Below are 24,154 nucleotides of genomic sequence, written 5' to 3'. Positions count from 1 at the left end.
CAGAGGTCAGACGTTTCTTGTAGTTGGCCACCAGATTTGCACATATCTCAGGAGGGATTTTGTCCCACTCCTCTTTGCAGATCTTCTCCAAGTCATTAAGGTTTCGAGGCTGACGTTTGGCAACTCGAACCTTCAGCTCCCTCCATAGATTTTCTATGGAATTAACGTCTGGAGACTGGCTAGGCCACTCCAGGACCTTAATGTGCTTCTTCTTGAGCCACTCCTTTCTTACCTTGGCCATGTGTTTTGGGTCATTGTCATGCTGGAATACCCATCCACGACCCATTTTCAATGCCCTGGCTGAGGGAAGGAGGTTCTCACCCAATATTTGACAGTACATAGCCCCGTCCATCGTTCCTTTGATGCGGTGAAGTTGTCCTGTCCCCTTAGCAGAAAAACACCCCCAAAGCATAATGTTTCCACCTCCATGTTTGACGGTGGGGATGGTGTTCTTGGGGTCATAGGCAGCATTCCTCCTCCTCCAAACATGGCGAGTTGAGTTGATGCCAAAGAGCTTGATTTTGACCACAACACTTTCCCCCAGTTCTCCTCTGAATCATTCAGATGTTCATTGGCAAACTTCAGACAGGCCTGTATATGTGCTTTCTTGAGCAGGGGGACCTTGCGGGCGCTGCAGGATTTCAGTCCTTCACGGCGTAGTGTGTTACCAATTGTTTTCTTGGTGACTATGGTCCCAGCTGCCTTGAGATCATTGACAAGATCCTCCCGTGTAGTTCTGGGCTGATTCCTCACCGTTTACATTTACATTTTAGTCATTTAGCAGACGCTCTTATCCAGAGCAACTTACAGTTAGTGAATACATTTATTTTTTTATACTGGCCCCCCGTGGGAATTGAACCCACAACCCTGGCGTTGCAAACACCATGCTCTATCAACTGAGCTACATCCCTGCCGGCCATTCCCTCCCCTACCCTGGGCCAATTGTGCGCCGCCCATGAGTCTCCCGGTCGCGGCCGGCTGCGACAGAGCCTGGATTCGAACCAGGATCTCTAGTGGCACAGTTAGCACTGCGATGCAGTGCCTTAGACCACTGCGCCACTCAGGAGTATGATGATCGTTCTCATGATCATTGCAACTCCACGAGGTGAGATCTTGCATGGAGCCCCAGGCCGAGGGAGATTGACAGTTCTTTTGTGTTTCTTCCATTTGCGAATAATCGCACCAACTGTTGTCACCTTCTCACCAAGCTGCTTGGCGATGGTCTTGTAGCCCATTCCAGCCTTGTGTAGGTAGGTCTACAATCTTGTCCCTGACATCCCTGGAGAGCTCTTTGGTCTTGGCCATGGTGGAGAGTTTGGAATCTGATTGATTGATTGCTTCTGTGGACAGGTGTCTTTTATACAGGTAACAAGCTGAGATTAGGAGCACTCCCTTTAAGAGTGCGCTCCTAATCTCAGCTCGTTACCTGTATAAAAGACACCTGTCCACAGAAGCAATCAATCAATACCTGGGATATAGGATAAAGTAATCCTTCTACCCCCCCCCCCCCCCCCCCCAATTTTTTTTTAAATAATAATAATAATAATTTGAATAAAAAAATGTGTTTATTGTAAAGTGGTTAACCCACTGGCTATAGGGTGAATGCACCAATTTGTAAGTCGCTCTGGATAAGAGCGTCTGCTAAATGACGTAAACATAAATGTAAATGTATATAGAGCACGGGTATAGGGTAAATAGAGCATGGGTATAGGGTAAATAGGGCATGGGTATAGGGTAAATGGAGCATGGGTATAGGGTAAATGGAGCATGGGTATAGGGTAAATGGAGCATGGGTATAGGGTAAATGGAGCATGGGTATAGGGTAAATGGAGCATGGGTATAGGGTAAATGGAGCATGGGTATAGGGTAAATAGAGCATGGGTATAGGGTAAATAGAGCATGGGTATAGGGTAAATGGAGCATGGGTATAGGGTAAATGGAGCATGGGTATAGGGTAAATGGAGCATGGGTATAGGGTAAATGGAGCATGGGTATAGGGTAAATGGAGCATGGGTATAGGGTAAATGGAGCATGGGTATAGGGTAAATGGAGCATGGGTATAGGGTAAATGGAGCATGGGTATAGGGTAAATAGAGCATGGGTATAGGGTAAATGGAGCATGGGTATAGGGTAAATGGAGCATGGGTATAGGGTAAATGGAGCATGGGTATAGGGTAAATGGAACATGGGTATAGGGTAAATAGAGCATGGGTATAGGGTAAATGGAGCATGGGTATAGGGTAAATGGAGCATGGGTATAGGGTAAATAGAGCATGGGTATAGGGTAAATAGAGCATGGGTATAGGGTAAATAGGGCATGGGTATAGGGTAAATGGAGCATGGGTATAGGGTAAATAGAGCATGGGTATAGGGTAAATAGAGCATGGGTATAGGGTAAATGGAGCATGGGTATAGGGTAAATGCAGCATGGGTATAGGGTAAATAGAGCATGGGTATAGGGTAAATAGAGCATGGGTATAGGGTAAATGCAGCATGGGTATAGGGTAAATGGAGCATGGGTATAGGGTAAATAGAGCATGGGTATAGGGTAAATAGAGCATGGGTATAGGGTAAATAGAGCATGGGTATAGGGTAAATGGAGCATGGGTATAGGGTAAATGGAGCATGGGTATAGAGTAAATAGAGCATGGGTATAGGGTAAATAGAGCATGGGTATAGGGTAAATGGAGCACGGGGACAGGGTTAGCATAGGGACACATTTCTTGGTACAACACTTGTTACTTTTTAAAGCACTTTTAACATAGGCTCAGGCCCTGGTGTAACCTCATATGCCTTGCATTATGCCTGAGAAGAAAACACTTCAATTGTGGCCTAGAGGGGGGCGAACCCAACTGGGGAAGGCATTTTTCATCATTTGAGAATCACATAAATATGAAGTGTCTTCAAAATACTATGCATATTATGCGTAAAACATACCAAATGTAATCATCATTTGTATGGGGTATATTGATTAGCCATTGGCTCAACTTGCCCCTGGTAAAATGCCACAATTTACCCCAAAGCAACCATTTTTACTTTATTAGCTCACATCGCTACAAGGATGCACTTTCATGCTAGGTTTAGGACCTCATATTGTAGCTTATATAGCCCCCAACTGATGTATAAAACAGTGTTAATATGATCTACTTTGGTTTAGATACAAGCATCATGAAACCTGTAAGACAATACATTTACTTGACTTTGTGAAAATCTGTTAGTTTTTTACCTAACTTGCTTACCATTTTTTTCCATGTGGTTTCTTCCTTCACAGACTTCCTACATATTTAGTAACATGATTTATTTTGTGTATGGTTTCCTAGAAACAAGGGGTGGCTCAACTAACCCTTTGACATGACATACCCCACTGTCCCCTACAGTACAGCTTCCTGAGAATTGGCTGCCACCTAATAACATAGGTATTTAGCTTCTCAATTTACAATAACTCTGTACAATGTAGCAAGGATTGTGGACAAGAAGTAGTACACTAGATGCCGTTTGATATATTTTTAAAAGTTGGTAGAAATTCTGCCTCTACATTTTTCCCAGTATACTTTCCCCATTGTGGGGTTATCAGGTTAAATCCACACAGGCCCAGAGTGTGTTGGTCACTGCAATGTGCAGTAGAAGGTCTGTTAGGATGGTGTGGTGACTTGACCTTTGGCCCCAGTGTCTCAGTGCTGAGGGACCTGAGGGGAATGCAGCATACAGGGCTTCCTTCTGAGAGGACTAGTATCACAAATATGTTTTCCTGTCATCTACTGTATCTAGTGTACCAGATAATTTTTTTAGTCTACCCTGTTTCAGGTGAATCATTTCTTTAGTCTACCCTGTTTCAGGTGAATCATTTCTTTAGTCTACCCTGTTTCAGGTGAATCATTTCTTTAGTCTACCCTGTTTTAGGTGAATCATTTATTTAGTCTACCCTGTTTCAGGTGAATCATTTATTTAGTCTACCCTGTTTCAGGTGAATCATTTATTTAGTCTACCCTGTTTCTTTAGTCACCCTGTTTCAGGATAAAAAAATGTGTCTACCCTGTTTCAGGTTAATCATGTACAGTGAGGGAAAAAAGTATTTGATCCCCTGTTGATTTTGTACGTTTGCCCACTGACAAAGAAATGATCAGTCTATAATTTTAATGGTAGGTTTATTTGAACAGTGAGAGACAGAATAACAACAAAAAAATCCAGAAAAACGCATGTCAAAAATGTTATGAATTGATTTGCATTTTAATGAGGGAAATAAGTATTTGACCCCTTCTCAATCAGAAAGATTTCTGGCTCCCAGGTGTCTTTTATACAGGTAACGAGCTGAGATTAGGAGCACACTCTTAAAGGGAGTGCTCCTAATCTCAGTTTGTTACCTGTATAAAAGCCACCTGTCCACAGAAGCAATCAATCAATCAGATTCCAAACTCTCCACCATGGCCAAGACAAGATTGTAGACCTACACAAGGCTGGAATGGGCTACAAGACCATCGCCAAGCAGCTTGGTGAGAAGGTGACAACAGTTGGTGCGATTATTCGCAAATGGAAGAAACACAAAAGAACTGTCAATCTCCCTCGGCCTGGGGCTGCATGCAAGATCTCACCTCATGGAGTTGCAATGATCATGAGAACGGTGAGGAATCAGCCCAGAACTACACGGGAGGATCTTGTCAAAGATCTCAAGGCAGCTGGGACCATAGTCACCAAGAAAACAATTGGTAACACACTACGCCGTGAAGGACTGAAATCCTGCAGCGCCCTCAAGGTCCCTCTGTTCAAGAAAGCACATATACATGCCCGTCTGAAGTTTGCCAATGAACATCTGAATGATTCAGAGGAGAACTGGGTGAAAGTGTTGTGGTCAGATGAGACCAAAATGGAGCTCTTTGGCATCAACTCAACTCGCCATGTTTGGAGGAGGAGGATTGCTGCCTATGACCCCAAGAACAACATCCCCACCGTCAAACATGGAGGTAGAAACATTATGCTTTGGGGGTGTTTTTCTGCTAAGGGGACAGGACAACTTCACCGCATCAAAGGGACAATGGACGGGGCCATGTACCGTCAAATCTTGGGTGAGAACCTCCTTCCCTCAGCCAGGGCATTGAAAATGGGTCGTGGATGGGTATTCCAGCATGACAATGACCCAAAACACATGGCCAAGGCAACAAAAGAGTGGCTCAAGAAGAAGCACATTAAGGTCCTGGAGTGGCCTAGCCAGTCTCCAGACCTTAATCCCATAGAAAATCTGTGGAGGGAGCTGAAGGTTCGAGTTGCCAAACATCAGCCTCGAAACCTTAATGACTTGGAGAATATCTGCAAAGGGGAGTGGAACCAAATCCCTCCTGAGATGTGTGCAAACCTGGTGAGCAACTACAAGAAACGTCTGACATCTGTGATTGCCAACAAGGGTTTTGCCACCAAGTACTAAGTCATGTTTTGCAGAGGGGTCAAATACTTATTTCCCTCATTAAAATGCAAATCAATTTATAACATTTTTGACATGCGTTTTTCTGGATGTTTTTGTTGTTATTCTGTCTCTCACTGTTCAAATAAACCTACCATTAAAATGATAGACTGATCATGTCTTTGTCAGTGGGCAAACGTACAAAATCAGCAGGGGATCAAATACTTTTTTCCCTCACTGTATTTAGTCTACCCTGTTTCAGGTGAATCGTTTCTTTAGTCTACCCTGTTTCAGATTAATCATTTATTTAGTCTACCCTGTTTCAGATTAATCATTTCTTTAGGCTACCCTGTTTCAGTTCAAGTGAATCATTTCTTTAGTTTACCCTGTTTCAGTTTAATCATTTCAGAAATGATTCTCTACTTTTAATTGCTTGACAGTAAATAACTTTAAAAAGAGCTTCAGTTTTATGGGGTCTATTAAATGTTTACAAAATATTTGTTTTGTTCTGCTTTATTCTACTTTTCGTACCCAAATCGTTATGCAGAGGGTAGAAATACACTGAACAACATTTCCATTGAAGGGTGATATTGTCTGCTGCTCATTGTACCGTTACAAATATATACATTGCTTTGTATGTACAGTATCTAGATTCCCAGAGAGGTCTATTTCTGTAAAGCTGAAAAGTATAGTTCCGTTTGGACACATTTTATTTACAAATATTGTCCTTTTTTGAAAGTAGTGTTAATGCACTTTACAACATCATACTATGTAAAATATAGTTTATCCCAGTTTTATATTACAGAATGCTGTACATGTGGTCTGAGCATTGAGCCGGGTTGGATATTAGCCTGATAACTGGATGAGAGGGAGTAGAGGAGAGGGGGGTCATCCAAGGCAAGGATCCTCTAAGAGGGGGGTCATCCAAGGCAAGGATCCGCTCAGAGGGCGGTCATCCAAGGCAAGGATCCGCTCAGAGGGCGGTCATCCAAGGCAAGGATCCGCTCAGAGGGCGGTCATCCAAGGCAAGGATCCGCTCAGAGGGCGGTCATCCAAGGCAAGGATCCGCTCAGAGGGCGGTCATCCAAGGCAAGGATCCGCTCAGAGGGCGGTCATCCAAGGCAAGGATCTCCTCAGTGGAACCTCTGGACTGCAACATACCTTGGGTCGCTTCTTCTGTCCTGGACCTCAATCTAAAGGCAAGAAAAAAGTATCCCAGCAGCACATCATGTAAGGATATTGAAATAATACACATTACATAGAAACATTTTACAATAAACAACAAGACAGTGCATGGAGCTTATTCTGACAAACATATATTGTACAAGACGGGAGTAACGGGACTAACACACTGATCCATAGAGACAAACACTGCCATGGATGCCTCAACAACACTACACATCAGCCCTACACAACGAACACAGACCAAGGTGCACAAAGCCATGACACTGTTAACTGCTCACTTACAAAGTCACTTACCCTGGACACAGCGAAATCTGCAAGAACAAAGTCAAATATTGTTGTATGCAGGATGTAATTAATTGTACAGAAATCAAGATATTACACATGGTATAATCTCTATCTGTGAGTTAGTTCAAGGTTAATCAGATGAGCGGTGAGAGAGACAGGGCAGAGTAGGCTATATCCCACTGGAATCTGGTGAGTAACCATGGAAACCACTATAGAGTGTACAGTATAAAGAAATCCTATTTTCCTACCAAACGATGTAATCCTCTGATCTGACAGTTGACAACTTCATGAGGGGTCTATTAAATTTATGTGAGAATGAGTTAGAAGACTTCTAACAATGTTTCGACATCAGTCTCTTCAAAAGTCCCCTGAATGAACATCTCCCTGTTCTGATCAGTCAATATGAACAGAACAGTCTGATGCAATCCTGTGCAAACAGTGAGAATTAGACTTTGGTGAAAATTCCTACCCTCTTTCATGCAGTTCCATGATGAGCGCAATAGGGTACACTAACTGAATTACAATACCAGATGTCCTATTTTATCATTCCGAAAACATGTCAACTACGGGTGCAGGTTATGCAATCTATCTCTTGTCTATATAGAGGAAAATGTATCTGTCTTTGGAAATCAACATGCATCTAGTGTTGATTAATTACAGATGGGTTTTAGTGAATACTTGTGTGTCCGAAATGACACCCTATTCCTGAGAGCACTACTTTTGACCAGAACCCAATGTATAGAGAAAATGGTGCCATTTCAGATGCAGACTTGGTCTAATCCATCCCTCACCTTTACTGTTGTCAGCCTTGAGTTCGTCCAGGAACATGTCATTTTGTCTGTTCCCCAGAACGAAAGCCAGGAAGGAGAGGATCAGGGCGTCCAGGATGCCCATAATAGCCAGCATGTAAGCCCAGCGGACAGAGCATTTACCCAGGGTATACTTCCCCGTCTCCTCCCCACACAGGTCCCGCACCACCTCCGCATCCCAGCCGTCCGGAAAGATTATACAGCCCAAAACCAGGCATACAGCTGGGGGAGAGAGAAGACAGAGAGGACGTTGGAAGCTGTAGTCCACGGAAAACATGGATGCATGATTCAAATTAAGGTAAGTTCAACTGTATTTTATATTGAAATCAAAAGGCCAGTCACAGCAAGTACAAATACAGTATAGGCATTGTTGGATAACAAAATGCAACCGTAATTGCAATAATGTTTTAGAGGAGACATGGTGGAGACATGGTGGAGACATGCCTGGTTAACCATCCACATCGCTCCGGCCAAATGCCACGCCCACTAGGCTTTCTTCTCCACCATGATTCTGGATTTGCCTCCATCCCCGACGACTTCTAGAATGCAAACACATTCTGACCACTCTGATTGGTCCCAGAAACCGATGACGTTATCAGCTTCGATACTCTGATTGGTTAGATTTGTTAGAGACAATCCAATCGCTGATTAATTTGTTTTGTACAACGCCCGTAATTTTGATGTCACGCAAACGACTTCTAGGAAAACAGATGCAGACTGAATGCATGCAACAATGGATAGAGCAGCAGATTCAGGATAAATTCAGGATGAGTCGTCAGAAAAGGAGACATTAGCCTTGACATTACGAAGTCATGAGTCACTATTCCTTGAGTGAGAGAGTAAGTAAGATCCCTGTGCCTGTCTCTCAGGGAGTTAGTGGGGTGGAACAAGGTATTTTCTGCTGATGTTCCTACTGCTTCTTATGTTTCAGCTCTGGGCCTCTGTGTCTCTCGGAGTCCCCACCTCTCTCTCATTCTCCTGCCCCCTGCCTTGCTGTGTCTCTCTGAGTCGCCACCCCTCTCTCATTCTCCTGCCCCCTGCCTTGCTGTGTCTCTCGGAGTCCCCACCGCTCTCTCATTCTCCTGCCCCTGCCTTGCTGCTGCTGCTTCCACTGCTGAGCTCACTCCAATCTCTCTGCTGATGTCACAGTAATGAGCCTGTAAGACGGCCTCCCATATGCACAATACTGCTGAGCAGAGCCAAACACACAGCCTCCCATCATTACCAAACACACAGCCTCCCATCATTACCAAACACACGGCCTCCCATCATTACCAAACACACGGCCTCCCATCATTACCAAACACACGGCCTCCCATCATTACCAAACACAAGGCTTCCCATCATTACCAAACACACGGCCTCCCATCATTACCAAACACAAGGCTTCCCAGACATACACACAGACAGACAGACAGACAGACAGACAGACAGACAGACAGACAGACAGACAGACAGACAGACAGACAGACACACAGACACACAGACAGACACACAGACAGAGAAATGAAAAGACACAAGCCTGACACTCTCTAATAATAACTTTGCTTCTTGTACTAAATGTGCTAATGTCCACCCCCTTCCCTCTCCCAGTGTGCATCCTCAAGGGCTCTTCTTTCCCCAACATGTTTGGATAACAGTCATTTGTTGCCTGAGGGCCTGTAGAGAGCATGTCATTGAAGTGAAACTATACCCTTTTTCTCTGATGCTGGTGTGTTCTTGGGGCTTGGTGTGTTTCTAGGGCTTGGTGTGTTTCTAGGGCTTGGTGTGTTTCTAGGGCTTGGTGTGTTTCTAGGGCTTGGTGTGTTTCTAGGGCTTGGTGTGTTTCTAGGGCTTGGTGTGTTCTTGGGGCTTGGTGTGTTTCTAGGGCTTGGTGTGTTTCTAGGGCTTGGTGTGTTTCTAGGGCTTGGTGTGTTTCTAGGGCTTGGTGTGTTTCTAGGGCTTGGTGTGTTTCTAGGGCTTGGTGTGTTTTTGGGGCTTGGTGTGTTTCTAGGGCTTGGTGTGTTTCTAGGGCTTGGTGTGTTTCTAGGGCTTGGTGTGTTTCTAGGGCTTGGTGTGTTTCTAGGGCTTGGTGTGTTTCTAGGGCTTGGTGTGTTCTTGGAGCTTGGTGTGTTTCTAGGGCTTGGTGTGTTTCTAGGGCTTGGTGTGTTTCTAGGGCTTGGTGTGTTTCTAGGGCTTGGTGTGTTTCTAGGGCTTGGTGTGTTTCTAGGGCTTGGTGTGTTTCTAGGGCTTGGTGTGTTCTTGGGGCTTGGTGTGTTTCTAGGGCTTGGTGTGTTTCTAGGGCTTGGTGTGTTTCTAGGGCTTGGTGTGTTTCTAGGGCTTGGTGTGTTCTTGGGCTTGGTGTGTTCTTGGGGCTTGGTGTGTTTCTAGGGCTTGGTGTGTTTCTAGGGCTTGGTGTGTTTCTAGGGCTTGGTGTGTTTCTAGGGCTTGGTGTGTTTCTAGGGCTTGGTGTGTTACTTGGGCTTGGTGTGTTTCTAGGGCTTGGTGTGTTTTTGGGGCTTGGGGTGTTTTTGGGGCTTGGTGTGTTACTAGGGTTTGGTGTGTTTTATAGGCTTGGTGTGTTTCTAGAGCTTGGTGTGTTTCTAGAGCTTGGTGTGTTTCTAGGGCTTGGTGTGTTTTTGGGGCTTGGTGTGTTTCTAGGGCTTGGTGTGTTTCTAGGGCTTGGTGTGTTTCTAGGGCTTGGTGTGTTTCTAGGGCTTGGTGTGTTCTTGGGGCTTGGTGTGTTTCTAGGGCTTGGTGTGTTTCTAGGGCTTGGTGTGTTTCTAGGGCTTGGTGTGTTTCTAGGGCTTGGTGTGTTCTTGGGCTTGGTGTGTTCTTGGGGCTTGGTGTGTTTCTAGGGCTTGGTGTGTTTCTAGGGCTTGGTGTGTTTCTAGGGCTTGGTGTGTTTCTAGGGCTTGGTGTGTTTCTAGGGCTTGGTGTGTTTCTAGGGCTTGGTGTGTTACTTGGGCTTGGTGTGTTTCTAGGGCTTGGTGTGTTTTTGGGGCTTGGGGTGTTTTTGGGGCTTGGGGTGTTACTAGGGTTTGGTGTGTTTTATAGGCTTGGTGTGTTTCTAGAGCTTGGTGTGTTTCTAGAGCTTGGTGTGTTTCTAGGGCTTGGTGTGTTTTTGGGGCTTGGTGTGTTTCTAGGGCTTGGTGTGTTTCTAGGGCTTGGTGTGTTTTTGGGGCTTGGTGTGTTTCTAGGGCTTAGTGTGTTTCTAGGGCTTGGTGTGTTACTAGGACGGTGGGTTTCTAGGGCTTGGTGTGTTTTTGGGGCTCTGTTCTATAGGAATTGTCTTTCTCCTCCTTGGTCAGCCCTGTAAAGCTTCCCCTGAGGGTTGGTTCACTAGTGAGTAACACTTAGCAGTGTGTACTAGATCCCTCCCTAGCCTCACCAGCCTCCCTGGCCCCTGGTCTCCCCAGCCCCCCCAGGCTCCATGGCCTGCTGGCCTCCCCAGCCTCCCTGGCCCCTGGCCTCCCCAGCCCCCCCAGGCTCTATGGCCTGCTGGCCTCCCCAGCCTCCCTGGCCCCTGGCCTCCCCAGCCCCCCCAGCCTCCATGGCCTGCTGGCCTCCCCAGTCTCCCTGGCCCCTGGCCTCCCCGGCCTACCAGAAAGACTCACAGCTGTAATCGCTGCCAAAGGTGATTCTAACATGTATCGACTCAGCGGTGTGAATACTTACAGTATGTAAATGAGATATTTCTGTATTTCATTTTCAATAAATTTGCAAACATTTCAAAAAACATGTTTTCACTTTGTCATTATGGGGTATTGTGTGTAGAGGGGTATGAATACTTTCTGAAGGCACTGTAAATTGCTCTGGATAAGAGCGTCTGCTAAATGACTCTGTAATGTAATCCCATAAATGTAAATGTAATCCCATAAACTCTCCCCTTTATTTCTATGTAAAGTAACTCTTACAACACCTCCTTCTGCAAGCTTATGGAAAACAATCCCGTGCATGAACTTACACACACACATACACACACACACACATACCTATACACGGATGCTCGCACACACACAAAAACGCAGCACATCTTTTTTCACACACACACACAGCATACATTACAGTAGATGAACAAAGAGCATTTTTACAGTAACACAGGGAGAATGAAGAACATGTGAACTAGGGGAAACAAAACACCCCTGCTGGTACTGAACGAATGGGGATATTAAAGTGAGGAAGCCGTCTCCCTGAAGAGGACCACAGGAACAAGATCATCATAATGAGCTGCCTCTCCTGTTATATAACACTTCACACATGTGGCTCACGCACATCAAACACCACAAAGACACAGAGAAAGAGAGAGAGAGAGAGAATCCCCATACTTTAATGAAGACAGCTTCTTCATCCTGGAGGGGGAAATCAATCATTTCCAGGCCCAGGGACATGTACTAGTCTGTGGCGACCTAAATGCCAGAACTGGACAAGAACCTGACACACTCAGCACACAGGGGGCCAAACACCTACCTGGAGGTGACAGCATTCCCTCCCCCATATGCCCCTCTAGGCACAACTACGACAACATAACCAACAAAAAAGGGTCACAACTCCTGCAGCTCTGTCGCACGCTGGGTATGTACATAGTCAATGGTAGGCTTCGAGGGGACTCCTACGGTAGGTACACCTATAGCTCATCTCTTGGCAGTAGTACTGTAGACTACTTATCACCCAGAGTCTCTCAGAGCGTTCACAGTCAGCCCACTGACACCCCTATCAGATCACAGCAAAATCACAGTCTACTTGAACAGAGCAATACTCAATCATGAGGCATCAAAGCCAAAGGAACTGAATAATATTAAAAAATGCTATAGATGGAAGGAAAGTAGTGTGGAAACCTACCTAAAAACTATTAGGCAACAACAAATTCAATCCCTTTTAGACAACTTCCTGGACAAAACGTTTCACTGTAATAGTGAAGGTGTAAACTTGGCAGTAGAAAACCTAAACAGTATATTTGACCTCTCAGCTTCCCTATCAAATCAAAAACTTTCAAGCAGAAAACCTAAGAAAATTAACAACAATGACAAATGGTTTGATGAAGAATGCAAAAACCTAAGAGACCCAGAAAACACACACATTTATTCCACATGGCCATGGGGTGAGATAGGGATGCAGCTTAAGCCCCACCCTCTTCAACATATACACTGCTCAAAAAAATTAAGGGAACACTTAAACAACACAATGTAACTCCAAGTCAATCACACTTCTGTGAAATCAAACTGTCCACTTAGGAAGCAACACTGATTGACAATAAATTTCACATGCTGTTGTGCAAATGGAATAGACAACAGGTGGAAATTATAGGCAATTAGCAAGACACCCCCAATAAAGGACTGGTTTTGCAGGTGGTGACCACAGACCACTTCTCAGTTCCTATGCTTCCTGGCTGATGTTTTGGTCACTTTTGGATGCTGGCGGTGCTTTCACTCTAGTGGTAGCATGAGACGGAGTCTACAACCCACACAAGTGGCTCAGGTAGTGCAGCTCATCCAGGATGGAACATCAATGCGAGCTGTGGCAAGAAGGTTTGCTGTGTCTGTCAGCGTAGTGTCCAAAGCATGGAGGCGCTACCAGGAGACAGGCCAGTACATCAGGAGACGTGGAGGAGGCCGTAGGAGGGCAACAACCCAGCAGCAGGACTGCTACCTCCGCCTTTGTGCAAGGAGGAGCAGGAGGAGCACTGCCAGAGCCCTGCAAAATGACCTCCAGCAGGCCACAAATGTGCATGTGTCTGCTCAAACGGTCAGAAACAGACTCCATGAGGGTGGTATGAGGGCCCGACGTCCACAGGTGGGGGTTGTGCTTACAGCCCAACACCGTGCAGGACGTTTGGCATTTGCCAGAGAACACCAAGATTGGCAAATTCGCCACTGGCGCCCTGTGCTCTTCACAGATGAAAGCAGGTTCACACTGAGCACATGTGACAGACGTGACAAAGTCTGGAGACGCCGTGGAGAACGTTCTGCTGCCTGCAACATCCTCCAGCATGACCGGTTTGGCGGTGGGTCAGTCATGGTGTGGGGTGGCATTTATTTGGGGGGCCGCACAGCCCTCCATGTGCTCGCCAGAGGTAGCCTGACTGCCATTAGGTACCGAGATGAGATCCTCAGACCCCTTGTGAGACCATATGCTGGTGCGGTTGGCCCTGGGTTCCTCCTAATGCAAGACAATGCTAGACCTCATGTGGCTGGAGTGTGTCAGCAGTTCCTGCAAGAGGAAGGCATTGATGCTATGGACTGGCCCGCCCGTTCCCCAGACCTGAATCCAATTGAGCACATCTGGGACATCATGTCTCGCTCCATCCACCAACGCCAAGTTGCACCACAGACTGTCCAGGAGTTGGCGGATGCTTTAGTCCAGGTCTGGGAGGAGATCCCTCAGGAGACCATCCGCCACCTCATCGGGAGCATGCCCAGGCGTTGTAGGGAGGTCATACAGGCACGTGGAGGCCACACACAGTACTGAGCCTCATTTTGACTTGTTTTAAGGACATTACATCAAAGTTGGATCAGCCTGTAGTGTGGTTTTCCACTTTAATTTTGAGGGTGACTCCAAATCCAGTCCTCCATGGGTTGATACATTTGATTTCCATTGATAATTTTTTTGTGATTTTGCTGTCAGCACATTCAGCTATGTAAAGAAAAAAGTATTTCATACGATTATTTCATTCATTCAGATCTAGGATGTGTTATTTTAGTGTTCCCTTAATTTTTTTGAGCAGTGTATATCAACGAATAGGCGAGGGCACTAGAACAGTCTGCAGCACCCAGCCTCACCCTACTCAAATGTCTACTGTTTGCTGATGATCTGGTGCTTCTGTCCCCAACCAAGGAGGGCCTACAGCAGCACCTAGATCTTCTGCACAGATTCTGTCAGACCTGGGCCCTGACAGAAAATCTCAGTAAGACATCAATTATGGTGTTCCAAAAAAGGTCCAGTTGCCAGGACCACACATACAAATTTCATCTAGACACTGTTGCCCTAGAGCACACAAAAAACTATACATACCTCGGCCTAAACATCAGCGCCACAAGACAAGGCATGAAGGGCCTTCTATGCCATCAAAAGGAACATAAAATTCGACATACCAATTAGGATCTGGCAAAAAATATTTGAATCAGTTATAGAACCCATTGCCCTTTATGGTTGTGAGGTCTGGGGTCCGCTCAAAACCAAGAATTCACAAAATGGGACAAACAGCTAATTGAGACTTTGCATGCAGAATACTGCAAAAATATCCTCTGTGTACAATGTAAAACACCAAATAATGCATGCAGAGCAGAATTAGGCCGATAACCGCTAATTATCTAAATCTAGAAAAGAGCCATTAAATTCAACAACCACCTAAAAGGAAGTGATTCCCAAACCTTCCATAACAAAGCTATCACCTACAGAGAGATGGACCTGGAGAAGAGTCCCCTAAGCAAGCTGGTCCTGAGGCTCTGTTCACAAACACAAACAGACCCCACAGAGCCCCAGGACAGCAACACAATTAGACCCAACCAAATCATGAGAAAACAAAAAGAGAATTACTTGACACATTGGAAAGAATCAACAAAAAAACAGAGCAAACGAGAATGCTATTTGGCCCTAAACAGAGAGTACACAGTGGCAGAATACCCCATTGGTTCCTATATGAACGCTAGTTAATGACTCCATAGGACTAGTTAGCTAGCACACGGTGTCGCCCCCGCCTCCCACCTGCTGTGTACCGGAGTCCTCCATAGGACTAGATGGCTAAGCTAGCACACAGTGTCCTTCGCTCCCGCCTTATCTCTTCTATAAGTATACCAAGAATCACTCTGTGTGACCCTGATTTAGCCCACTGCAGTAAAAGGTTAACTTCTGAAAATATCCATGATGGTGCGCATGTTAATCGATTAGCATGCTAACAGCAACCCATGCTAAGTAAATGGGACAAACAGGCTAATTCGCTAGCTAGCTAGCCATGTAGATTTTACATTTAGTTTTAGATTGTTTTTGTATGTTTAACTAGCTGGCTAGCTTGATGAATACCATGTATACTTCCTATCTTAGATTTGTGATGTAAAATGTTTTCTAAATCTAGTGTGGCGTACCGCGGACAAGCCACCAGGGGGAGACTCGTCGAGGCCTGGTGACAGACGGAGTCTATATCACGCGGCGGTGGATCCCTCTGCTGGACGTGCCAGGTCTCGACGGGTCCTCCGGCCAGGACTAATTGGGGCTGATTGAGGGTGGTGAGTAATCAAGGGGCTGATTGCTCACCAGCCGTACAGGGCCCATAAAGCTGCCAGGAGAGCAGCACACGGGAGGGTTGGAGGTAGAGAGATTGCTACCGGACAGACGTTCTCACGGTCTGCTAGAACCGAGGGGCTCTGTGTTCTACCCCAGAGGAGACAGCATTCCCCGGAGCCCAGAAGGCGGTGACCCGGAAGAGGTCTCCTGGAGGAGACTGGTTTCTCTTCGTTTTCTTTATTGTTTGAAATAAACACCTTGAAACTGAGGTATCACACTTGTGTCTGATCTGTGTAAACGTCTTGATCAAACCCCCTGGTCTGCCACACTAGTTATCCTTATGTCTGTGTTGCCATTGACTTGACTGGCAGTAGGTTGAGTGGATGCCCAGGGCAGTGGCAACACCTCTTTGTTGCTTGTTTGTTAGCTGATACATTTCAGTACAGATGTGTCAGTCAACTGACAACAACAAGCTATAGGAGATGAGTAAATAAATGGGGAAATTGATCTGTGCTTCTTCATATGAAATATACCATTCATGTCCATGTGCTCATTGCTCCAGTGTCCCATTCCCCACTCCGTTGCCAGCAACATCACTCATCAATATTGCCTCAAAGAATTGGCCTTAGATGTCAGTCTCAGGACCTTGCTCAAGGCCAGAAACAGTAGTAGAACCCTGAGGTAACTGAACAGGCATATGGTATGCTGCTACAGGAATAGCTAGTTGTACCCCGAGCAGAGTGGAGCAGAACACCAGGTTGTTCCCTCCCTTAGTTCTGTTGAATATTTTAGACAGACAGGGTCAGGACATCAGTGGAGAGATGGGGAATAGAGTTGGAAACCACCGGCCCATAGAAATCAGGCTATCCTCTTGTAAGTTATGTACTGTAGTAGAAATTGTATTTCTACTACACTATTTTCACTACACTTGCATGGCCCTGTGACTTTGTCTGTTTCTATTTCTGTCAGTACGCTCTCCATCCCTCTCTCGATGTGTTTGGAATGGAGTGTGTGATTTCTCCTGCTGCTGTCTAACACAGTTGCAGGGCACCAGTGAAATGGCTTAAGGGAGCGGTCGCCAGCTCTGCTGTTCTAGAAGCGCTGCTCTGAGAGTGAGAGTGGAGCAGACAGGCAGTGCAGAGATCATGCCATATCAACTCACTGAGTAAGGCTGCGTCATTATGTTCTGTCTCGTCATCTAACTTTTCTGTCCATGATGTAACTGCAAAGGGAGAATGGGAGAACAGTACAGTTTACGGTTTTGTATAAACAGTACAACATATAACATTGACCTCTCCTGACTAAAGAGGAGAACCATGGGGTATGATGGTAGTCTAAAAGTTAGATCTTCGTGGTCCTCTGTAGCTCAATTGGTAGAGCATGGTGCTTGTAACGCCAGGGTAGTGGGTTCGATCCCCGGGACCACCCATACGTTTTAAAAAATTATGCACACATGACTGTAAGTCGCTTTGGATAAAAGCGTCTGCCAAAAGGCATATTAAATTATCATAGTCCCCATTGGCACTGAAAGGAGAACCATGGGGTATGATGGTAGTCCCCATTGGCACTGAAAGGAGAACCATGGGGTATGATGGTAGTCCCCATGGGCACTGAAAGGAGAACCATGGGGTATGATGGTAGTCCCCATGGGCACTGGGAGGAGCAGCTGGTCCTCTGCCCAGCTCTGGCACGCTGTTGGCACCACACACTGCCACGGCTCTCTGCCACGGCCCAGGATACAGCAGCTTATGAAACTATCATCTCCTCAGTAGTTAGAGAGCAATAGGCCCATAGCCAACACTACCAGGCCTCTCATTGCCAACACTATCAGGCCTCTCCTAGCCAACACAATCAGGCCTCTCCTAGCCAACACAATCAGGCCTCTCCTAGCCAACACTATCAGGCCTCTCATTGCCAACACTACCAGGCCTCTCATTGCCAACACTATCAGGCCTCTCCTAGCCAACACTATCAGGCCTCTCCTAGCCAACACAATCAGGCCTCTCCTAGCCAACACTATCAGGCCTCTCATAGCCAACACCATCAGGCCTCTCATAGCCAACACCATCAGGCCTATCATAGCCAACACTATCAGGCCTCTCATAGCCAACACCATCAGGCCTCTCATAGCCAACAATATCAGGCCTCTCATAGCCAACTCTATCAGGCCTCTCATAGCCAACACCATCAGGCCTTTCACCTTTACACAAGGCAGCAGAGGCAGCCTCATCACAAGGCTATACCCTGTACCGAAATGGAGTTGATCCATCAGCAATTGGGAAAGGGACTCAATTGCAAACACAGAGATGGTCAGATAAAAAGACCCAGGTGTGTGCACTTGCTTTGTGAATACCAGCATTGATATCTTCATGGATGTTTTTTTTGTCTCATTTCGTAAGAGTGCATACAGTGAGTGTTCCGGCATCCTAAGAGGAAAGAGTATGTCATGGAAACTCTGTTTGATTGGTGATCATTCAAACAGAATAAAACTGCTGATATTTTTCTTCTCTCAGTTTGCTGACTGCTGTGGTAATCTTACTCCCACACGTTGGTGCATATCCCACTGATCAAGTTATAACTGCCCTGGAAGCTCCTGGAGGTATAGATCTGAGTGGGAGTGAGTGAATTAAGTTCCATATAGACACGCCCCATTTTCATATCCCTGAAAATGAGAACTCTCATTTTGTTTCTTTTCTTCTATTTATCAGAAGGGCAGCTCTCTATGTGGTTAGGTCCTGGTTGAAGGAATGCATCCACCCCAACACAAGGAGGCATTTTGTTGTGTGTTGTCTGTTTTTGAGACCGATTTGTTGAGCAAATGAATGCTTCATCTGCAATCTCATGAGCTCAATGTGGGTGATTGTGGCAGCCTATAGGATATCGGTCTTCCTCCCACAGTTCCATGACTCATGACTGAGAGACAATGGTACCACAGACGGATTCTACATGAAGAGACACAACTTCCACTGCCAGTAAGCCAGCAGAGCCTGGAATCTGTGTAGAAATGTGAAGTAAAAATGTTTTTGTGGCGAGGTTAATCTAATCTGCCTCTAGATCCAACCCAACATCCTTAGCAATAGCAACAGCACAAGCAGCATGTTTTGACAAGGTTGTTTGCATGTAACTTGTAACCAGTGTTGCAGATCCATGTGTGTTCAGTCATCTGTTGACATACCAATGAAAATCATATCCCCAAATGTAATTTTAAAAACATCAACTGAACCATCTCTCCATGTGTTGTAATCTCATCAATCCAAATCCCCCACAATACAATAGGTCAGCTGGAGATTTGGCACTACAACCACACTATCTAACTGACTCGAATTGATGAACGAATCAAACATAGCCTACACCTTATCTGCAGATACCGATAATCCTCTTCAAAACTGTTCAAGGAGAATTTCATAAATATTCAAGTGCAGGGGCAGTTTATCATCAGGCAATGATATCTCCTTAAATTAATGAGTGCCTGCATGAATGTCTGTGATTAAATGCGCTGGAACAATATTGTGTAACGGAATTTCCATTGGTTTTATACATACCACATAGGAGCTGCATCCAGGCACAGGTTTTGTAGACGCTGGCGGTGTTGCAGAAAAAGAAGAGCGCCATGCAGGCGATGCAGCCAAGAACCAGAATCATGGACAGCAGTACGAAGAACGAGGCCGCTTTGAAGGCACCGGAGGGGATGGAGCTGAACTCAGTGAAGCTGCCCGTGCAGTCGAGCTCTCGGTTGGGCGGTCCACTCCCAACGCACTGGTGAAACAAACCGAAGTAACCCACCTGCGGTGTGCTCACGCTGTCCCCGATCCAGTAGGGCTGAATGAAGACAACCACGTTGATGATGGCAAAACATATGGTCAATATCGCCCAGAGTACTCCGATGGCGCGAGAGTTCCGCATGTAGTTGTCATGGTAAATCTTGGCCGCTTCCTGTGAAGGCAACATGTTTTCCACACTGTTTCTTTTGTTTCTTTAAATGACTCACTCACAGTTTTTGCACTCAGTTTTTGCTCGTCTCCGGTTGTTTCCACCAGTTGCCAAAGGTGAGTTTGTAATTTGGTAGCAATGTAGCTATTCAGAATAAATCCATTACAAAGCAAAGACGTTGACTTATTATTATTAGTGTTGTTGTTATTATTATTGACTAGCCTTTATTTTCAGATACCAAAACATTGTACATTCAACTTGCGAACATACAAGGCTACACATTGTTGAAAAGAGACATGAATAGATACACTTTTAATGTATCATTTATAATCCCTAACATCGTCCTTTATTGAAAAAGTCCAAAATATGATATTTCACAGTAAAACGGTCAATGGTTTTGTAATCTCCTCAACCAATGCTACCTTCAAAATATGTCCTTTAGTATTCTCATTCAAGCCCACCAGAATTGATCAGCCGTTGCCTAGTGCCAGTGGTGGATCCCCGGTTTGCGTGTAGCATTTGCGGCATCCGTGGAGGGCTTCTTGAGCTAGGTGAGCTAGGCTACTGGAGATATCGGCGCACAGCCCGTGAAGACAGAATGTACATCCAATTGACAGAAACCGACCTCTTCTGCCGCCACTCCATTATTGTGACATCCCCTATTTGTCTTGCGCCCTCTCCCCGCCTCTCCCCCTCTCTCCCTCGCGCGCTCTCAGAAGATGCTGAGCACTGTCGATGACGGCGCGTTCACTGTACCGCACAATAGCCTACATGGATTTGCATGAAAATCATTCTCCACTCCTACTTGTTATTTTACTGTTATTGTAACAGGTTGTTAGTATGCAGAAAGAAGCGTACTTTTATTTTATTTCAGGTTTAGGTTGACCATTTTGATTTGACATAGGCCTAACTACAGAAGACAGAATATGTATTTTTCTAATGATCAGAATAAAGATTATCCATTGCCAGGTGTCCATCAGCAAGTAGAATGGGAAGTGGTTGTATTTAGGATGCTGTTTGAATCTTGTTAAGTAGTGTAAGTGGAAAGGAAAGGAAAAAGGGGATACCTAGTCTGTACAACTGAAAGCATTCAACTGAAATGTGTCTTCCCCATTTAACCCAACCCCTCTGAATCAGAGACTTAATAGACATCCACATCATCGTCGCCCGGGGAGCAGTTGTTGTTGGGGTAAATTAATAGTTGTTTTCTCCTCTCAAAGCTATTAAGGAAAATTCATCTGGCACTACCATTGCCATGAATATCTAGGACAAGAGGTCATACCTCAGTAGGCATTCACATTGTTTTACATTTACATTTTTAGTCATTTAGCAGACGCTCTTATCCAGAGCGACTTACAGTTAGTGCATACAATGTTATTATTATTTTTTACATTCTTCTTTTTATACTGGCCCCCCTGTGGGAAACGAACCCACAACCCTGGCGTTGCAAACGCCATGCTCTACCAAACTGAGCTACATCCCTGCCGGCCATTCCCTCCCCTACCCTGGGCCAATTGTGCGCCGCCCCATGGGTCTCCCGGTCGCGGCCGGCTACGACAGAGCCTGGATTCGAACCAGGATCTCTAGTGGCACAGATAGCACTGCGATGCAGTGCCTTAGACCACTGCGCCACTCGGGAGAATTTTACAAATGGAGGCATGCTTCAGATGTTGATAAGAGAATCACAGGAGGATCAGAATGATCTGTGCATTAGGAAAAGCCTAGAACGTCTCAAATCGGTCAGAGGCTCCCACCTGAGACTGCACACACATTTTATCCACATGGTTTAACAAACAAACAGGACATAGCCAATGGAGTTCCACTGCACCCCCACCATGTTGTCTGACACACACACATACCCACAAACACACACACACACACACACACACACACACACACGTTGTACCACACACATACACATCCTGCACCACACATACACTGGGGAATAGCAGGGGACTCTCTCTCTCTCTCTCACACACACACACACACACACACACACACACACACACACACCCACACACACACACTGGGGAATAGCAGGGGAGTTTCCAGTGTGAAGCAACACAGCCAGTGTGAGAGAGGAATGCAGTGCAGTAGTTGACTTAAGGGCAGGACACATACAGTGGTGGGATGCCTTCAGCCTTCACAGACATATACAGTGGTGGGATGGCTTCAGCCTTCACAGACACATACAGTGGTGGGATGCATTCAGCCTTCACATACACATACAGTGGTGGGATGCCTTCAAACTTCACATATACATACAGTGGTGGGATCCTTCTGCCTTCACAGATACATACAGTGGTGGGATGCCTTCAGCCTTCACAGACACATACAATGGTGGGATGCCTTCAGCCTTCACAGACACATACAGTGGTGGGATGCCTTCAGCCTTCACAGACACATACAGTGGTGGGATGCCTTCAGCCTTCACAGATACATACAGTGGTGAGATTCATTCAGCCTTCACAGACACATACAGTGGTGGGATGCCTTCAGCCTTCACAGATACATACAGTGGTGGGATGCCTTCAGCCTTCACAGACACATACAGTGGTGGGATGCCTTCAGCCTTCACAGACACATACAGTGGTGGGATGCCTTCAGCCTTCACAGACATATACAGTGGTGGGATGGCTTCAGCCTTCACAGATACATACAGTGGTGGGATGCCTTCAGCCTTCACAGACACATACAGTGGTGGGATGCCTTCAGCCTTCACAGATACATACAGTGGTGAGATTCCTTCAGCCTTCACAGACACATACAGTGGTGGGATGCCTTCAGCCTTCACATATACATACAGTGGTGGGATGCCTTCAGCCTTCACAGACACATACAGTGGTGGGATGCCTTTAGTCTTCACATATACATACAGTGGTGGGATGCCTTCAGCCTTCAGCCTTCAGCCTTCACAGACATATACAGTGGTGTGATGCCTTCATCCTTCACAGGCACATACAGTGGTGGGATGCTTTCAGCCTTCACAGATACATACAGTGGTGTGTTGCCTTCAGACTTCAGCCTTCACAGACACATACAGTGGTGGGATGCCTTCAGTCTTCACAGATACATACAGTGGTGGGGTGCCTTGAGCCTTCAGCCTTCACAGACACATACAGTGGTGGGATGCCTTCAGTCTTCACAGATACATACAGTGGTGGGATGCCTTCAGTCTTCAGTATTCACAGACACATACAGTGCATTTGAAAAGTATTCAGACCCATTAACTTTTTCATCATTCCACACACAATACCCCATAATGACAAAGAGAAAACAGGTTTTTAGACATTTTTGCAAATTTATTAAAAATAAAATACAGAAATAGTTTACATAGGTATTCAGACCTTTGCTATGAGACTCGAAATTGAGCTCAGGTCCATCCTGTTTCCATTGATCATCCTTGAGATGTTTCTACAACTTGATTGGAGTCCACCTGTGGTAAATTCAATTGATTGGACATTATTTGGAAAGTCATACACCTGTCTATATAAGGTCCCACAATTGACAGTGCATGTCAGAGCAAAAACCAAGCCATGAGGTCGAAGGAATTGTCCGTAGAGCTCTGAGACAGGATTATGTCGAGGCATAGATCTGGAGAAGGGTACCAAAACATTTCTGCAGCATTGAAGGTCCTCAAGAACACAGTGGCCTCCATCGTTCTTAAATAGAAGAAGTTTGGAACCACCAAGACTCTTCCTAGAGCTGCCCGCCCGGCCAAACTGAGGAATCGGGAGAGAAGGGCCTTGGTCAGGGAGGTGACCAAGAACCCGATGGTCACACTGGCAGAGCTCCAGAGTTCCTCTGTGGAGATGGGAGAACATTCCAGAAGGACAACCATCTCTGCAGCACTCTACCAATCAGGCCTTTATGGTAAAGTGGCCAGACGGAAGCCACTCCTCAGTAAAAGGCATGACAGCCCGCATGGAGTTTGCCAAAAGGCACCTAAAGGACTCTCAGACCATGAGAAACAAGATTCTCTGGTCTGATGAAACCAAGATTGAACTCTTTGGCCTGAATGCCAAGCGTCATGTCTGGAGGAAACCTGGCACCATCTCTATGGTGAAGCATGGGGGTGGCAGCATCATACTGTGGGGATGTTTTTCAGTGGCAGGGACTGGGAGACTAGGCAGATTCGAGGGAAAGATGAATGGAGCAAAGTACAGAGAGATCCTTGATGAAAACCTGCTCCAGAGAGCTCAGGACCTCAGACTGGGGCGAAGGTTCACCTTCCATCAGGACAACGACCTTAAGCACACAGGCAAAACAACGCCAGAGTGGCTTCAGGACAATTCTCTGAATGTCCTTGAATGGCCCAACCAGAGCCCGGACTTGAACCCAATCGAACATCTCT

The 24,154-nt window shown here is 45.9% G+C and overlaps 1 protein-coding gene across 5 annotated transcripts; it reads right to left on the bottom strand.

Annotated features, from left to right (window-relative positions):
• Positions 1–5,705: 5,705 nt before the first annotated feature.
• On the bottom strand, positions 5,706–20,426 carry LOC311147898 (LHFPL tetraspan subfamily member 4 protein-like). Of its 5 annotated transcripts, none has more exons than XM_084184733.1 (4): positions 19,413–20,426; positions 7,654–7,893; positions 6,872–6,888; positions 5,706–6,585 (listed from the first exon to the last, which is right to left on the bottom strand). In XM_084184733.1, exons 1-4 carry the CDS (start codon positions 19,816–19,818, stop codon positions 6,526–6,528), a joined length of 723 nt encoding a protein of 240 aa, XP_084040859.1. In that variant the 5' UTR covers positions 19,819–20,426; the 3' UTR covers positions 5,706–6,525. The 5 variants fall into 5 exon arrangements, 4 of the variants coding, with proteins under 4 accessions (XP_084040859.1, XP_084040860.1, XP_084040858.1 ...); XM_084184734.1 differs by having other exon boundaries at positions 5,706–6,888; positions 19,413–19,803; positions 20,262–20,426; XR_014614823.1 differs by having other exon boundaries at positions 6,536–6,585; positions 7,111–7,893.
• Between the last annotated feature and the right edge of the window lie 3,728 nt (positions 20,427–24,154).

Source organism: Coregonus lavaretus (assembly GCF_964263955.1).
Source record: "Coregonus lavaretus genome assembly, chromosome: 20".
In the NCBI taxonomy this organism is placed as follows: Eukaryota; Metazoa; Chordata; class Actinopteri; order Salmoniformes; family Salmonidae; genus Coregonus; species Coregonus lavaretus.
This window is presented reverse-complemented; position numbering and strand designations above follow the sequence as displayed.

Excerpts from the sequence above, each read along its gene's own strand:
- LOC311147898 (XM_084184732.1), bottom strand. The coding sequence starts at position 19,818 with ATGTTGCCTTCACAGGAAGCGGCCAAGATTTACCATGACAACTACATG. Across the intron at positions 7,894-19,412 it reads CTGGATGCAGCTCCTATGTG|CTGTATGCCTGGTTTTGGGC; the intron begins GTATGTATAAAA and ends TCTCTCCCCCAG. Across the intron at positions 6,889-7,653 it reads CAAGGCTGACAACAGTAAAG|ATTTCGCTGTGTCCAGGGTA; the intron begins GTGAGGGATGGA and ends TTGTTCTTGCAG.